Below are 17699 nucleotides of genomic sequence, written 5' to 3' on the forward strand. Positions count from 1 at the left end.
CAAGCAAATTGCTTTCTTGTGATGAAAAAGTACTGAAATAAGATGCTTTGAGATCACACTAGTTAAGGCGAAATGAATGATGAGATTCTTATTTGTTTGTATGTAAAAAAATTAACCTCAATTCTACTATTTTCCACATGCATGATATATAACCAATTTGTTTATTCGATTGTAAATTGTTCTACTAGTTTATCTGTTTACTTTCTTGAATAATAACGCGGACCAAATAGAGATTCAGTCTCAGAAAATAAGACTTGTGCTAACCATAAGCAGTGCAGCTATAACATTGAACATGCTTCACTCGCAGGGAAGCAATAATGAAGGCACTAAGAATAACAGAGGTACAAGCTACAAGTGTTTTTTTTTTCCACCCCCAGTCTAGGAGGATTATTAGTACTTCCATGTACCATCCACATGACTCGAACACCCAACCTGCCTGTTGGAAATGAAGGTGCTATACAAGCTAAGCAAGCTTCATGGTCAATTATAAACTCTCTTCATAATTGCTAATATTGACAGGAAACATCTAAACAAAAACAAAAGCACAACGGTAGAACTAAGCAACTATCTACCTTGTGGATTTACAATTTGTGAGAAGACAGTGTCCGTGCTGTCCTCTGCTGACTCCTTACCTTCTTCTGCAACCGTTAACAACTCTTTATGCATAGCATAGGCATCATTAGCTTTCTGTTCCGCCACCATTTTTGGTTCATCGGGATCACTTTGCAACTGAAGGCAGTACTCAAGATTCCACAGCACTGAACCCATTGAAGGACGATCAGTTCCGTGATCAGACAAACAACTCACTGCTGTATCGATGAATTGCTTCAGACATTCTTCTATAATCTCCCCTTTAATATGTGGATCCATAAGTTCCTTGGTAGTATTTTTCCTATGGCAGTGTAATGCCCAATCTGCTAGACTGACTTGTTCCTTTGGAAGACTAGCATTTAGAGCTGGCCTTCCAGACAACACTTCAAATAGGACAACCCCAAAAGAGTAGACATCAGACTTTTCTGTCAGTTGCTGTCTTCTGAAATACTCTGGATCCAAGTATCCAAAACTTCCTTTCACCATTGTACTAACATGAGTTTGTTGGAGATTAGGTCCGATTTTCGAAAGCCCGAAATCAGAAACTTTTGCCACCCACTTGTCATCCACCAAAATGTTTGTAGTTTTCACATCCCTATGGATGATAGTGTACCTTGCACCAGTGTGAAGATAGTGAAGACCTCTGGCTGCACCAATACAAATATCCAACCTTTGCTTCCATGACAAAGGTGGCTTGTTGTGCTTGTAAAGGTGCTCTCTCAATGTCCCGTTAGCCATGTAATCATAGACTAATATCATCTCATCATTCTCTTCACAAGCCCCAATCAGTGAGACTAAATGTCTATGTCTAAGTTTTGAAAGCAATTCTATCTCAGTTTGGAACTCATGAAGACCTTGTTCAGAAGAAGGGTTTGCTCTCTTAATAGCAACCATAGTCCCTCCATCAATCTCTCCTCTATATACTTTACCAAATCCTCCAACTCCAATAACTCGTGACTCGTCAAAATTCTTTGTACCTTGTTTTATCTCAGCTAAGGTGAAGTACCTACAAAGGCCTCCACCAATGTTGGAAATGTGACTACTGCCACTGCTTTTACCTGAGATAGTTGTTCTAGTTTCTGTACTCCTAGAACTATAAATAGGTAACCAACCACCTCTGCTAGACTTATTCCCTCCATTGTTTATATTCTTCCTTCGCTTGACACAAGCAAGTACAACAACAACGATACTAAGTCCAGCTGTCATTCCTGCCACCGAACCAACTATTATGCCTTTCTTACTAGTTTTGTTTGATGCAAATGCTGGTTTTGACTGAGAATCAGTGTCTGCAGCTGCTAGGGGTGGTGATGGCACAGGATTAGGCCCTGCCAAATTCCCCTTTGTATCGTTGATCTTAAAAATCTCTAATCCATTGAGGATTGCATCATAAAACTGGGCCTTCGTCTCATCAGTAGGATGTAAAGCTACCCACATATCATCATCACCAGTTTGATATATTACAAAGTCCTTGTATGCTGGCACATTTTGAGCAGAAGACCACCCAATCACATCAGCTTCTTCTAAAGCAGTCTGATTATTAAGAAATACCTTAAACACCCTCTGATTCATCCTTTTCATTTGAAAATCACAGAAATGTAACCTCACAAGATAAGTAAAATTTGTATCAACTTTGAAGATCCAAGTCAGATTATAATTCCTATTAACATCAGCATTTGGCCCCATCGTTCGTGCTGTCCTATAAACATCCTCTGGAGCAATGTAATTAGGCAAATTAGAAGGATATGAAATTTTCATACTATTATTAGCTGCAGACGTGATACCAAAAGATGCGCCAAACAAATATGGCGCGTCATCATACCATATTCTCCCTAAGCCCGAGTTATTATTAGCTGGAATATACTGTCCACCAACATTTAACCTGAACATAGTTTGCATAGAAGAAGCTTGTGTTTCCGTAGTCTGATCTGAGAACCCCACCATAGGCGCGGGTTCAAATATTTCAGGCATTGAAACAATCTCAATCCCATTGATAAACGCAAATGAGTCATTATACGCGGAAGAAGGGGTAAATGTTATGTTAAGTGTAGAAGTTTGGAGAGGTACAAGAGTGAATTCTCTTATGATATAAGCCTGTGTTAGTGCTTGTGCTGTGATTGAAGCACTAAAGTTGTTTAGAAGAGTAAAACCGGCAATATTTACAGAAAAGAATGAACTGGAACAATTGAAATTGTCATAGGAAGAAGGATAAAAATGAAGTCTAATCCAATGGCGAGATTTCGGAGAAACAGGGAAGGAATAAGTGGTTTGATTCTTGAAAATTCTAGCAGTCATATAAGGAATATCAGAAATCAATGAAGGGTCTTGATATTTAGCTTTAGATGTGATTGAATTACCAGAAGATGAAGGGAAATATGTAGAATCTGGACTCCAAATCCTTCCATCTGCATCTGTGGCATTACTTGTAGCTCCACATGACAAAACAAAAGAATAAGAATTGGTAACATTTGTTAATGAATATACCTTGCTTAAGAGGGAACAAAATGTGGTTATGATAACCAAAAATGTGTAAAATTTCATTGTTGATTATCAAAGTAGATGCAATAGATAGATATCCAACATATAATGGCTACTTTATTAGCCATTAAGTTTAACAAAGTCTCACACCTTTAATGCATTTCATCCATGGATAAGGGATAAAAAGCATAGAAAAATGGAGATTCAAAACTAAGATTTCTTTTTTTTCCTATAATGAAATCTTTCTTCTTTTGTTACTTTGTGTTTTTCTTTGAATGAGTATTTGGATTGAGAAACGTTACATACGGTAAGTTAGTGGTAAGAGATGTTTAGGTAACGTTTCCCTCTATATTTATTGATCTATTAAATAGGGGCCATTAAATTTCATTAATTTAGTCACTGTTTATGTCACACTTTTGACACTAATTTTCACTTAGATATTTAAATTAAATTTATATCATTTTAGACACCTTATATCATGCTTTGGTGTGTGTTTTGATATATATAAATATATATATATATATATATATATATATATATATATATATATATATATATATATATATATATATATATAATCAGCCAAATATGTAAGATATGCGTAACACATTGGCCAATGATGTGTCAAAATGATGAATTAAATAAAGACACGTGAAATATATATTGAAATATTTTTAAATAATGAATTTTAATTTTTTTTTTAAAAAGATCAATAACTTAGTAACAGGTGACAATATTTATCCAAGCACCATGTACAAGCCCATCCTATGTTGTCTTCTCCACCTTCCCCCACCAAATTGTCTTCTCCACAGTCCACAACCCCTACGCCTCCCACACTCAAAGCATTTTCTACACCACCTCCAACCCCATAACCCCAACCTCTCCCCAATTTAGATTGTCTTTCTCCAATATATTTTAATTTCATAGTAATATAATTATTTGAAAAGAATTATTTTCCCAAAAGCACAATTTCTTTGCAAACATTGATTTGTCTTACTTATAACGTCAAATAAAACCAAATTATTCAAATTTAAACAAAGAGTTCCCTAAAATAATTTTCTAGATTTTCTTTTTAAAAAATATATTTTGATTCTTTTCAAAACATTTCAAGGAGGAAGAATCGCAAAAAAAAAAAAAATAAGTAATGTCGTTTGAGCTTTAATCTCTTGGTGGGGTGGGCGAGGAGGGCTTTAGACTATTTTCTCAATGATAAAATTATTTCTTGATTTTTTAAATTGGACTAGAAAAAAATGAATATCTATTTTTGAAACAGTAGATAGAGGATCTATTTCATAAAGGTTAAATGAAATTTAAAAATCATATTATCCCTAATTATAGAAAGATAATACTCCATCCATTTCCTTGACGGAGGGTGGGAAACTTTTGAGTTAAGCGGATAGAGGCAGTAAAGGTAAAAGAGAATTTTAAAATTAAGTAAACAAAGACATTTTTTGTCATGTCGTGATTCAACCCATCGGACCCTACAGATTCCTAGCATACAAGTAAATAAAGCAAAACTTCCACCACAAAGAAAGATGAGTAGAAGCTACCAGAGATTATCATCAGGCATCAAAAAATTCCTGTAATCAGACTATGCCAAGTCGCATAGAAAGAGTAGTACCTCTTAAGAAAAGCAATCCACAATATTAATTTAACGATAATTTTGTGTATTTTCTACGTCCCTAATTACTTGTCTATTTTTGAATTGATATACCTATTAAAAAAATAACGATTGACATAATGAGTTTACCATTTTACCTCTATTAATTATGAAATAGATGAATTAAAAACATAATACTTTCATGAAATTCTACCTTTTTCAAATTAATTAATTGAAGGTATTATAGGTAAAAAATTATCCTTACTTAGGGCCCGTTTGGATGAGCTTAATAAAAGCAGCTTTAAAAAAGTACTTTTGAAAGTGCTGAAACTTATTTTTAAAATAAGCAGTTATGCGTTTGGATAAAAGTGCTGAAGTTGTTATGTCAAACGTGAAAAGGGGAAACTAGAAGAAAGAGATGTTAGGGTTATATGGGTAATTTGGAGATTGTATAAAAATATTAAGGGAAAAAACATAAAAATGTGGTCAACTTAAAACAGCTTATAAGCTAAAAAGAAAAAAGCACCCCTACCCCAGCTTTTAACTTTTGGCTTAAAATAAGTTTTTTTTAACTTAAAATAAGCTATTTTGAGTATTGCCAAACAGTTAAATAAGTCAAAAACCAACTTTTAAGTCAGTTTGACCAACTTTTAAGCTGAGCCAAACAGGCTCTTAATCAATCAAAATGAACAAATAATTAAAGACAACTAAACCTCTTTAAAAACTAGATATAAAGTTGAAAAGACCTTTAAAGAAAATGTAGTTTTGGAAAGAAACAATTAATACATTTTTAAATTTTGAAAAATTGATTCATTTTTAGAACATAGAGAAAATGTTTTGAGATTCATTTATTTTGGATCTAAGAGAGTTCTTTCTTTCTTGATTGAGATGGACTAAAAAAGTGTATCACATTATTATATATAATTTCATGGTTTTTATCTTTTCTTTTGGTTTATATTTGTAAATAAATTATAAATGGCAGGGCATGTGGACAGGAATGTTGTTAGGAACCACACTTCAAACTAGTATTCTTATTCTCATGATTTCCAAAACTAATTGGAAAAAAGAGGTAATGTCTTGCAAATCCATCATATACAACAGTAATTTTTTCAAGAAAATAGTTCAATCATTTCAATTATTGTGTGAACCTGTTTGATCATGTTTTTGAAAGATTAAAGTTTTTTTTTTCTTTAAAAAAATAATTATTTTAAAGAAAGATGTCTTTTCGAGCTTTTGTAAAAAATAAAATAAAATAAGTGTTTGGATGAAAATAGTTTATATATCCCAAGGACAATGAATCTTATTGTTATCTAAATAAAAATTAATGATAGGTTTCTAGATCATGTAGTTATGAAAATTAAGGACATATTGCCGTATTTTTTATTAGGAAAAAAAATGTGTTTACACAAAAAAGAAACAACAATATTTATGAGTTTGAATCAAAAGTAATAAAAGTAATATTTTTGAATCAAAATATTAATAAAAAATATCTTTTTTTATATAATTTTGCTTAATTTTAAATTATCTTAAAGCTTTTTACACCGAAAAATGTGACTTAATGTTATCATAGTATTTTATTTTCCCACTTTGTTGCAGGCTTCCGTTGCCGAAGAAAGGGTAAAAGAATGGAGAGGTAGCAAATGATTAAGGGCTTGTTTGGACCTAATTTAAATTAGGTTGAATTGAAGTTGAAATTTGTTTGGACAAATGATTTGAAATTATTTAAGTTCTAATTTTTTTGAATATTAAACTCTTTAATTTATGAAAATTATCAAAAAAAAAAAATCAATTCTTGTACGAATTTACCGAATAAGAGCAATCATGTTTCATAAATAAAAGGGAAAATGCACAAGTATTCACCTTGACTATGACTGAAATTTCAGAGACATACCTTAACTAAACTAAGGTCCTATTACCCCTCGAACGTTTTTTTTTGTAATTTTGTGTATCTTTTTGGCTTACGTGACATCCAAATATCTCTCACGCGCCTCAATTATGTGGGATCACAGAGTGTGCCACGTAAGACAAAAAGTGTATATAATTACAAAAAAAATAAGTTTAGGGGTAATATGACCTTAGTTTAGTTAAGGTGTGTGTCTGAAATTTTGGTCATAATCTAAGGGATATTGTGCATTCTCCCTAAATAAAATATCGAAATATCCTAAGTCATCACATTAATAAATTATATTTTTTTTATAAATAAATATTTGTGATTACGTGTTATAACAAAACTTCTAACATAATTTTATAAAAATTTACTGATCCAATCAATCAACAATAATGTTAATTAACTATTCATTGTTGTAAAGAATGCCACGTGGGCCCCAAACAGTGAATGAGTTGCATCGCTTGTGCAACTCATCACTTGGCCAATAATAAGCCAAAGATGTACATCACTTGGTCAATAATGGCCAAAGTGATACATAAATTACTTCCTAAATTTTCCTTCTTTTAGTATATTAATTTTAGTAAGTTTTTTTATAACACGTTATCAGCACGAGTCTCTGCCAGTTCAAATAAAGACTTTAAAAGCCTCGGAGGTATAAATTTCCTTTTCTTAATAATGTCTAATCTCTCTAAACTTAAATTTCTTGCTCTAGACATATCAGGAAAAAACTATCTATCATGGGTACTCAATGCAGAAATTCATCTTGATGCGATGGGTCTAGCAGACACCATCCAAGAAAATAATCAAGCATCGAATCAAAATCGTGCTAAGGCGATGATATTTCTCCGTCATCTCCTTGATGAAGGTTTGAAAATGGAATATCTCACTGTTAAGGATCCTCTGGTGTTGTGGAACAATTTAAAAGATAGATATGACCACCTGAAGTTGGTCGTCCTTCCACAGACACGTTATGACTGGATCCAGTTGAGACTTCAAGATTTTAAATCTATCAATGAGTATAACTCTTCCATGTTTAAAATTATCTCAAAATTAAAATTATGTGGAGAAAATATCACTGATCATGATATGCTGGAGAAAACGTTTTCCACTTTTCCTGCCTCGAGTATGCTTCTGCAGCAGCAATATCGAGAAATGAGATTTAAAAAATATTTCGAATTAATTTTACATCTCCTTGTTGCTGAACAACATAATGACTTGCTGATGAAAAACCATGAAAGTCGACCTACTAGTTCTATGCCATTTCTTGAAGTAAATACAACAAATTTTCACCAATCTAGGCGTGAAAAAGGTCGTGGTCGTGGTCATGGTCGAGGAAGAAATTTCAATCATGGTGATCGTCTTGCACTAAATAATAACCTTCAACACCAGCAGTGTAAAAAGAAGAATGAAAAACATGATGTAGTGCAGAAGAAAAATTCTGACAACAAATGTTACCGATGTGGAGGAAAAGGACATTGGTCACGTACCTGTCGTACACCAAGGCACCTGGTTGAGCTATATCAAGCTTCCCTGAAGGAGGTGAAAAATAACGCTGAAGCCAGCTTTATCTCGGAAGATACTGTTGAACCCATGCATCTAGATGTAGCGGATTTCTTTGAGAATCCCGAAGGAAAGATAGATCACCTGATAGGTGATGGATCTGTGATAATGTAAATATATTTCATTTTCGTCGTTTGTATGAACTAGTATGAATATATTTTTCTAGACTTGTAAATAACTAAAAGATTGTGTAATGTTTCTGTTTAGTAATAATATTATAATGTTTATTTCGTTTATATCTTTTATCTTGAAGAGTATATGGATACCTCAATGATCAATCATGAAGATATTTGTGTAATTGATAGTGGAACAACGCACGCCATATTCAAAGATGAAAAATACTTCTTCTACTTGCTTAGAAGAAAAGCAAATGTTACTACAATTTCTGGTAATTCAAACTTAATAGAAGGCTCCGGAAGAGCTACTATATTTCTGCCTAAGGGGACAAAACTCGTCATAGAAGATGCTTTGTTCTCTTCTAAATCCCCAAGAAACCTGTTAAGTTTTAAAGATATTCGCCGAAATGGATATCATGTTGAAACAATAAATGAAATGAATGTTGAATACTTTGGTATTACCAAGATTGTCTCAGACCAGAAATATGTGTTGGAGAAATTATCAACTTTATCTTCTGGCCTATATTATGCAAAATAAGTACGATTGAAGAACACTCTATCGTAAACCAGAAGTTTACTGACTTAAAGACTTTTGTGCTTTGGCATGACCGAATAGGTCATCCTGGATCAATAATGATGAGACGAATCATTGAAAACTCAAATGGACATCCATTAAAGAACCTGAAGATTCTTACAAATGATGAGTTTTCATGTGCTGTTTGTTGCCAAGGCAAATTGATTACTAGGCCATCACCAATGAAAGTTAACATTGAATCGCCTTAGTGAGTACTTGATAAAACAAGGTTATATAAACGATGTCATTTGTCCTTGTATATTTATTAAGAAAACAACATTGGGGTGTGTTATTCTTGCTGTTTATGTTGATGACATTAATCTCATTGGAACTCCAGATTAGGTTCAAAAGGCAATTGAATATCTAAAGAAATAATTTGAGATGAAAGACTTTGGAAAGACAAAAATTTGTCTTGGACTACAAATAGAATATTTAGTAGACGGGGTCTTCATCCATCAATCTGCCTATACTGAGAAAATCTTGAAACGATTTTACATGGACAAAGCACATCCATTAAGTACTCCAATGGTTGTCCGATCAATTGAAGTGAGTAAGGATCCATTCCGACCTCAAGAAGAGAATGAGGAACCTCTTGGTCCAGAGATACCTTATCTCAGTGCAATTGGGGCACTTATGTATCTTGCTAATGCTACGAGACCCGACATAGCATTTTCTGTTAATTTATTAGCAAGATATAGTTCTTCCCCTACACGAAGACATTGGAATGAAGTTAAACATATATTGCGATATCTAAGGGGAACTAGTGATATGGGTCTGTTTTATTCTAATAAAGATAGTGCAGACCTTGTTGGTCATGCAGATGCAGGTTATTTATCTGACCCACATAAAACTCGATCACAAACAGGCTATCTGTTCACATATGGAGGTACTGCTATATCATGGCGATCTACGAAGCAGTCTATTGTCGCTACTTCTTCAAATCATGCTGAGATAATAGTCATTCATGAAGCAAGTAGAGAATGTGTATGGTTAAGATGAGTAATACATTTTATCAAAGAAAGATGTGGTTTGAAGTGTGACGTCAAGATACCCGCAATACTCTTTGAAGACAATGCTGCATGCATAGCTCAATTAAGAGGAGGCTTTATAAAAGGAGATAGAACGAAACACATTTCACCAAAATTGTTCTTCACACATGACCTCCAGAAGAATGGTGATATCGATGTGCGATAAATTCGTTCAAGTGATAATCCAGCAGATTTATTTACCAAATCTTTACCAGCCTCAACTCTTGAGAAGATAGTTCACAAAATTGGAATGCGAAAACTTAACCATCTGAATCGTGATTTTTATCAGGGGGAGTAAAATACGTACTATACTCTTTTTTCCTTAGTCTAGGTTTTATCCCACTGGGTTTTCCTAGAAAGGTTTTTAATGAGGCAGCAAGTAATGCATATTATGTATGCCTATATACTTACATAGACATACAAGAGGGAGTGTTGTAAAGAATGTCACGTGGGCCCCAAACAGTGAATGAGTTGCATCACTTGTGCAACTCATCAGTTGGCCAATAATAAGCCAAAGATGTACATCACTTGGCCAATAATGGCCAAAGTAATACATATACTTATGGCTATAAGTAGTCATTATATACAATTTTATGAAATATAATTACTTCCTAAATTTTCCTTCTTTTAGTATATTAATTTTAGTAAGTTCTTTTATAACATTCATCAATATTATTTTTTAAATTTTCATTTTGCTTTACGTCAACCACGAATGTGGGCTCCTTCTTTCTCCCTATTATGTTTCTTTCAATCTACTTTAATTCTCATTTTTTTATTTTTATTTCTATTTCTGTCTCACAATTTATTCTTTAATTTCAAAAATATAGTTAACTTTTGAAATTCTGTCAGTGTTCACATGAATTTAATAAATGAAATAATATATATGACTAAAAGGTTTTTTTTTTCATTTTAATGTATTTATCTTTTTTTTAAAAAAAAAAAAGATTGATAACTAATTTAATATTATTTTTCAATTTTAAAATTTATTAATCAATTTATACTTTAACTACAAAATATATTAGAGGCAATTTTTTTTTTAAAAAAAGATATAGTTAATTTTGAAACTCTATCAGTCTCACATGAATTTAAATAAATGAAATAACATATATGGTTAAAAGTTATTAAGAAAACTATAAATTACATAATTAACAACTGAAAATGTTTTCAACTCATGTGAAAAAAATGATTCACTCTCTTATTCCATACATGTCATTTATACTAAAATAAAAAAAAGTAACATGTATTACTCGAAGATGACATCAAAAGTTATAAAATTCACAATAAATTAATAATTGAAAATATTTATTATTATTCATGTAAATTGAAACAAGAGTAGCATATATATTTTAAAATGACACAAAAAAAATATTAAATTCTTCAACTCATTGACTAATAAAGTTTCATTGAACACGTATGCAAGATGTAAAAAGTAGTTCACAAACAATTAAACTAATGATTTTTATTACATTAATTTAACAAAACACACCAAGCAATGAAGGTACAACATTATTGAACATCAAATATTAGCATTAAAGCTTTATTCAAAATGTACTCTACTCATCACAAATGAAAGACAGTACATCTTTGTCACATCCAAACATGTCCATGTAGTCTTTCTTCAAATCTACTTGAACAATAATTCCACTCCCACATGGTGTATCATACAACCAAAACATATCACTACGTCTCAGTCCCAAACTTAGCAAACAAGGTTTACCCCAACCAAAATCAGCTTCATTAATAGGGAACCTACATAAACTTGATGCCATGCACACATCCACTTGTTCATTTTCTTCCCATTCTTGTATTTCTTTATGAAACTTGGATGCTAGGGTATATATGTCATCACTTGATTTCTCAAATGAAATGTTGGTTTTTTGTATAACGTCCTTGATCAATAGTAAAATGTCTTTTAACTCCATTCCTGTTTCTCCTGGAATGAATTTGACCGGGACTTCAATAGCAAAATTTCCAAAGGAGTTTTCGTATCTTGGAAAGTCAATTTTACCACGTAAGTTCACAGGGACGCTCAATAAACAAGGTCTCATACGTCCATTATTTTTACGTTGAAAAATATTGATTAGAGCACTCCATAGAAAAGCAATCACTAACTCAACTCGTGATGGTCTGAAATAAACCACTCCAACATGTTCCCTCAGTTTTGATATCACAGATTGATTTATGACAAACCTCCTCGCGACCATTTTAACATGATCATCTCTAGGAGACTCGACTCTTTTTAACAAATGATTATCACTTGTTGGTGGGAAAATGGTACCAAAATCATCAAAGGTGAAGCAATTGATCTTATTAATTCCCATTTTACTCACTTTAGACCACTCGTAAACAAATTTCAATGCTGTGAATCCATCAATAACCGCATGTTCAGCGCTCAGAGATAAAGCTAGCCCCTTACCACAAGCAAACTCCGTCACTTGCACTACAACTAGTGGAGTGAGAGACAAATTCGAATCGTTACGATTGATTTTAGGGCAAAAATTCAATGCTAGGTCGATATCTTTTTGTGCATCCTTGAGGAAATCACAAAATTGAGAATCAACTTTTGCCTTTATATACAAAAGCCCTTCATCATGACAATTGATAGATTGAGCATCAGATGAAAATCTACCTGATGCTGGATAAACATGTGTTAAAAGCTTGGACAATGATTGTTGAAGTTGTTCATGTATAATGGAAATTTTAGGGGAGGTGGAATATTTGAGTGGATAGAAAAGAACACAAGGGACATGCATTTGGAGAGCAATTTGATCAAAGAAAGATAATTTGTAATTTTTTGGGTGATCAACATTATTATTATTATTATTGTTATTATCATGATTTGAAATGGGGAAGGATCTTATGATATCCTTGGAAAGAATGTTAATCTTTGCAAGAGAGGTAGACTCCATTATTTGATTTGAAGGTGTTTGCTATGATATCTTCAAAAATCATGTCACTTATATATAGGGGAGGCGGTTGTTGTGGGTGAGATTTCGGGGTCGAATTTTTGAATGATCATCGAGATCTTGTTCTAGTTCAAATGTCAGAATCGAGTCCTAGATTAATTATCAGGGTTGATTTTCGGATCATGAATTAATTTTCTAAGAATATTTTCTAGTCACAAGCCAATAATAAAAGATATTTTATGAAAAATATTTTGAGCGACTTTTATGTATAACAAACAATAAAATCATATTTGTATGTTATAAATATAGTTTGCATACTGCGCTCCATAGCAAATTTTATGTTGCCATAGAGCTTTTGATTTGTATAATTCGCTAGATATATCCAATTTTATACAAATTGTTCAATTTTGTATAAATTTATTTATACATTATAATTTGCATAATAAGATTTTTAGTTGTATAATTATAGCGTATATGATGAAAATATACGTATTTGTATTTGTATATACACTGTTCTCTCATTTTATACAAACACAAACACGTTTTATACATTCTATATATTTGTATGCCAAATGAGTAATTGCATATTGAAAATGACTTTTTTCATTATTTTTCCTATTTCTGATCGGACCTTGCCAATTTAATTATATATCGAATCAGATGACAAAAAAAATGAAATATTTGCTGTGAATTACAAATGAAATAATTATGGCTATAACAATTAATTTGAACTAATAGTTTGTTATTTCATACAATTTTTTCAAATATTTTTCATTCATCAACCAAGCATTAAAAACTATTTTCCAAAAAAATCTCCTCATCATCAACCAAACATGAGAAAAATAAGTTAGATATTTATTATTAATTTTTTATTTATATATCTATATCTATACTTATATATATGTGCGGATAACCACACAGGTGGAGGTCAACATGCCTGTTTTTTCTGTGTGGTTCCACAGTTACACACATATATATAAAAGTTTCACAACTATTTTTTTCTCCATTTTAATTAGTTTGTCTTATTTTTTTTTATTTTAAATATATTTCAAAATCACATAAAGATACTATAAATCATAATAATTGACAATTAAAATTAATATATTTGTGTCACATAAAATGGGACAAAGGAAGTAACATGTATTATTTAATTTGAAAACTATGTAGCACATATTATAAATCTCAATAATTAATAACATATGGACTCTTGAAGTTCTATATATGCTACACATATTGGGACAAGGAAGGTAACATATATTATTTAAACATTACGTAAATAATACAATAATTAACAACTTAAAATATTTACGAATCATATCAAAATATGTGACGGTCTGCCTGCTTCACCTGTGTGGTTCCACACTTGTAATTTCCCTACTTCTTTTTCCATTTTAATTTGTTTCTTTTATTTTTTTAATTTCTTTTATATTTAAAAATTGTAGAAAGATGTTATAAATCATAATGATTGATAATTAAAATCAATATATTCGTATCAGATAAAATGAGACAAGAAAAGCAACATATATTATTTAATTTAAAAATTACGTAAAAAATATTATAAATCTCAAAAATTAATAACATATTGACTCTTGAAATTTTATTTATGCCACATATATTGAGATAAAAAAAGTAATATATATTATTTAAAAATTACGTAAAAATTATAATAATTAACAACTTAATTATTGTTGTTACAATAGGTTGTTAAGATAGTTAATGATTGGATAGTTAGTTATGATTAGTTAATTAATCTTGTGAACTAAGCTCAAGCTTCCTGTACATATTTTTTTAGTTGAATTGCACTATATATATTTAAATAAAAGAATTATATATTTATTTATTTTTCGTTATCTTGCTCATTCTTTTCGTATTGTCTTTTTATTTTCTCTATTTCATATAAACTGAGTTTTTTGGATATTTTTTATTATTTAAAATAATCGAATTGTCCCATGTTCAAGATACATGTTTGGAATTATTTTCATATTTGCTCTTTTCTTTAATGGAGTCTAATATTTTTCAAAAAGATAAATTGCACTACTTACAAAGTTATGTTTATAATATACAAAAGATAATAGTGAAAAGTATGGTTTAAATTATTTTCTTGAATTATTATTATTTAAATAAGTATGCGTTGTCTCACAAATTCAGTTAATATGGAATAAAGAGAGTGTAGAAAAACAAATGAACTATTCTTCAATAAGTGTTCGATCCTTACTGATATGAAGACTCTACTATTTCATTCATTCAATTTCGATACAAAGCACTCCAACTAAGAACTCTTCATCGTAGAGAATTCTTCTTTCGATAATTTCATTTACATCTTTATGATCGTGACTCATAAAATTTTCATCAATCGTCTTATTACTATAAATATTTTGCTGATGTGAAAGACACACAAACACATTAAAGCTTTAACTCATGAATCATAGTAATAAGCCATGAGAAACTTAATTCGAAAAAAAAATTACTAAAAAATTCTACTAATAAAATTTTGGCGTTAGTTAAAAATATTTAGGACCAATTTAGTCCAACAAAAATAAAAATGGGCATTGCTACTTAATCTTTGCTATATTTCAGAGAGATTATATGTAATATCTGAAAAAACAAAATTATCCTTAATTTTCTCAAATATAATAAATATTGAACAAAAGAATACAATATATGATAGTTCAATATCAATTTTATTAACACTAAACAATACTAATTACCACAAAATATTAGAGATCTACATATTTGTTATTAATTTTCTCCACTCCGAATATTTTCATGTACAAAAACTGACTAATGGTACCCACATCTCGATATAGTGTAGGCATTATAATAATATAAGGCCAATAGTGACACTATGTTCAGGTATCAGGGACGAAGCCATCTTATACAAAAAGATTCATTCAAATTTCTTTCGATAAATCATCGTATTCGTGAATTACGAGGAGAATAGAATACGTGTACATATACCAAAAACCAATTATTTTATGGTCCCATTTTTTGAATAATCACGTGGAGGACAGAACATGTGATCAATAATACTCTTGTTGTCAAATTAATTTAATGTTTTTAGTAGAAAGTACTTTTGTTGAATTGAGACATATCAACTTTATTAATAAACCTGTCTATAATTCATGGTAGTTATAATAAACCTGTCTATAATTGATGGTAGGTAGGAGTGAAAATGATATCGTATGATATGATATTTGAAAATTTTTGAAAACGCTAATTTAACTTTAAAAAATATTATAATATTAATATATTAATTTAATTTTAATATAATTTAATATATTAAAATTCAATTTAATATTCTATGATATGATAAATATATCAGCCTTTTAAAATTATTCGTTCATTTCACTTAGATTCTAGAAAAGAAGTGGTCATCAACAGTGACAGAAACAGAATTTTCAATAAAAGGGTTTAAAATTTGTAGAAATAAACACACCAAATATTCAAAAAAAGTTCGATATCTACTATAAACATAAATATTAGTTTAACTATATATAAATATCATAACGTTCTATCGAAGGAGATTTGAATTAAGTGACTCAACTTAAAATATCTCATATCTCGTATTAGCCCCTCAATGGAACACTTTTTCATTCACGTTTTGGTTAACTATTCATTTTAACGTAGTAAGAAATGATAATTAATTAGTTTTTCATTTTTATCTTTAGCATTGTTATTGATTCTACAAATTATTTTTTTTAAAAAAAACTAATATTAAATACAATTCAACAGAGGTAGTTGTAGACAAAATTGTTAAATTCTACATTCCTAATTAGTATTGAAACTTTATAAGGTGTATTTAATTTCAATTAGAATTCTTGACATACGAAAATCTTAGACCTTTAAAGATCTTAAATATTTCATAAATTTATGAAATATTTACAAAAAAAAATAAATTTAAATAATTTTAATTATAAAAAAATATTACTAACATCGTTCAAATTAATTATGATGAATTATGCGGCGAATAGAATGTATTTATCAGAGAACCAATTACTCTAAGGTCTCGACGTCTGAAAAAAAATCTTGTTGGACATGGGATCAATAATACTATTTTGTCTAGTAGCCTCTAGAAAGTGACTTGTTAACCTTCTATTTCGTGGAACAAAAGAATCAATTATTAGCACCTCAAAAAACCACAATATGATCACGTTTATGTAAATTATTCACTTTTCACGTAATTATTTGTGATAAATTTTAAAATGACAGAAAACTAATTTGTAATCATAAATATTTTACGATCGTTAGTGATATATCTTTTTGATTTTAATTTGATCGCTTTATAAATATTTTATAAATTTGTGAATATTCGAGATGTTTTTTAAAATAATATAATATTTTTATATAAACATGAACTAGGGTTTAGGGTTAAGAGTATCTAAGGATCCTAATTGAAATTGAACACATCTTGTAGAGTCTGAACTCGAGCTGAACATGTCTTGTAGAGTTCTATAAAATTTCAATGACTACAATATTAAGAAAAAATAATTATTCATTTTACGGAAAATGGTAATATTTATCCTTAAACTCTTAGAAAAGGGTTATATTTATCCTTTGTCATACTTTTTTGATATATTTGCACTTACCATCCTACTTTAGGCACATCAATCTTTGCCCTTGTACAATTTTGTTTTTGGTTGGATCAAATTTTACTAATTAATGAGTCGGATAGAATACTATTAGAAAGTAAACTTTTAATTATAAAAAAATAAATACACATGGAGCCACGTAGGCACCATATAGACTAATATAAATGGTGACACATTATGAAGTGTATAAAGACAAATATGTACCCAAAGTTGGATGTTAAAGTAAATATATCAAAAACGTATGACAAAGGGTAAATATGACATTTATCTAAGAGTACATTGACAAATATGACCCTTTCCGTTCTTTTTATTTTACATCTAGTAATAATTACTTGTTATGACCAAAAAAATGATTGTAATGACATTCGTCTT

General features: G+C 30.3%; 3 protein-coding genes across 3 annotated transcripts; 1 reads left to right on the forward strand and 2 right to left on the reverse strand.

Annotated features, from left to right (window-relative positions):
- Nucleotides 1-260: 260 nt before the first annotated feature.
- LOC101261834 (receptor-like protein kinase ANXUR1) lies at nt 261-3381 on the reverse strand. Its single transcript, XM_004242987.4, has one exon. The coding sequence runs from the start codon at nt 3127-3129 to the stop codon at nt 565-567; it is 2565 nt and encodes an 854-aa protein (XP_004243035.2). The 5' UTR covers nt 3130-3381; the 3' UTR covers nt 261-564.
- Nucleotides 3382-9299: 5918 nt separating this feature from the next.
- On the forward strand, nt 9300-9803 carry LOC138337182 (secreted RxLR effector protein 161-like). The gene has a single exon (XM_069286812.1). The coding sequence runs from the start codon at nt 9300-9302 to the stop codon at nt 9801-9803; it is 504 nt and encodes a 167-aa protein (XP_069142913.1).
- Nucleotides 9804-11385: 1582 nt separating this feature from the next.
- On the reverse strand, nt 11386-12741 carry LOC138337183 (acetyl-CoA-benzylalcohol acetyltransferase-like). Its single transcript, XM_069286813.1, has one exon. The coding sequence runs from the start codon at nt 12739-12741 to the stop codon at nt 11386-11388; it is 1356 nt and encodes a 451-aa protein (XP_069142914.1).
- Between the last annotated feature and the right edge of the window lie 4958 nt (nt 12742-17699).

The sequence above is a fragment of the Solanum lycopersicum genome, chromosome 7, assembly GCF_036512215.1.
Source record: "Solanum lycopersicum chromosome 7, SLM_r2.1".
In the NCBI taxonomy this organism is placed as follows: domain Eukaryota; kingdom Viridiplantae; phylum Streptophyta; class Magnoliopsida; order Solanales; family Solanaceae; genus Solanum; species Solanum lycopersicum.

What these genes read in the sequence shown, in the direction of transcription:
- LOC138337183 (XM_069286813.1), bottom strand. Translation starts at nt 12,741, where the DNA reads ATGGAGTCTACCTCTCTTGCAAAGATTAACATTCTTTCCAAGGATATC.
- LOC101261834 (XM_004242987.4), bottom strand. Translation starts at nt 3,129, where the DNA reads ATGAAATTTTACACATTTTTGGTTATCATAACCACATTTTGTTCCCTC.
- LOC138337182 (XM_069286812.1), top strand. Translation starts at nt 9,300, where the DNA reads ATGGACAAAGCACATCCATTAAGTACTCCAATGGTTGTCCGATCAATT.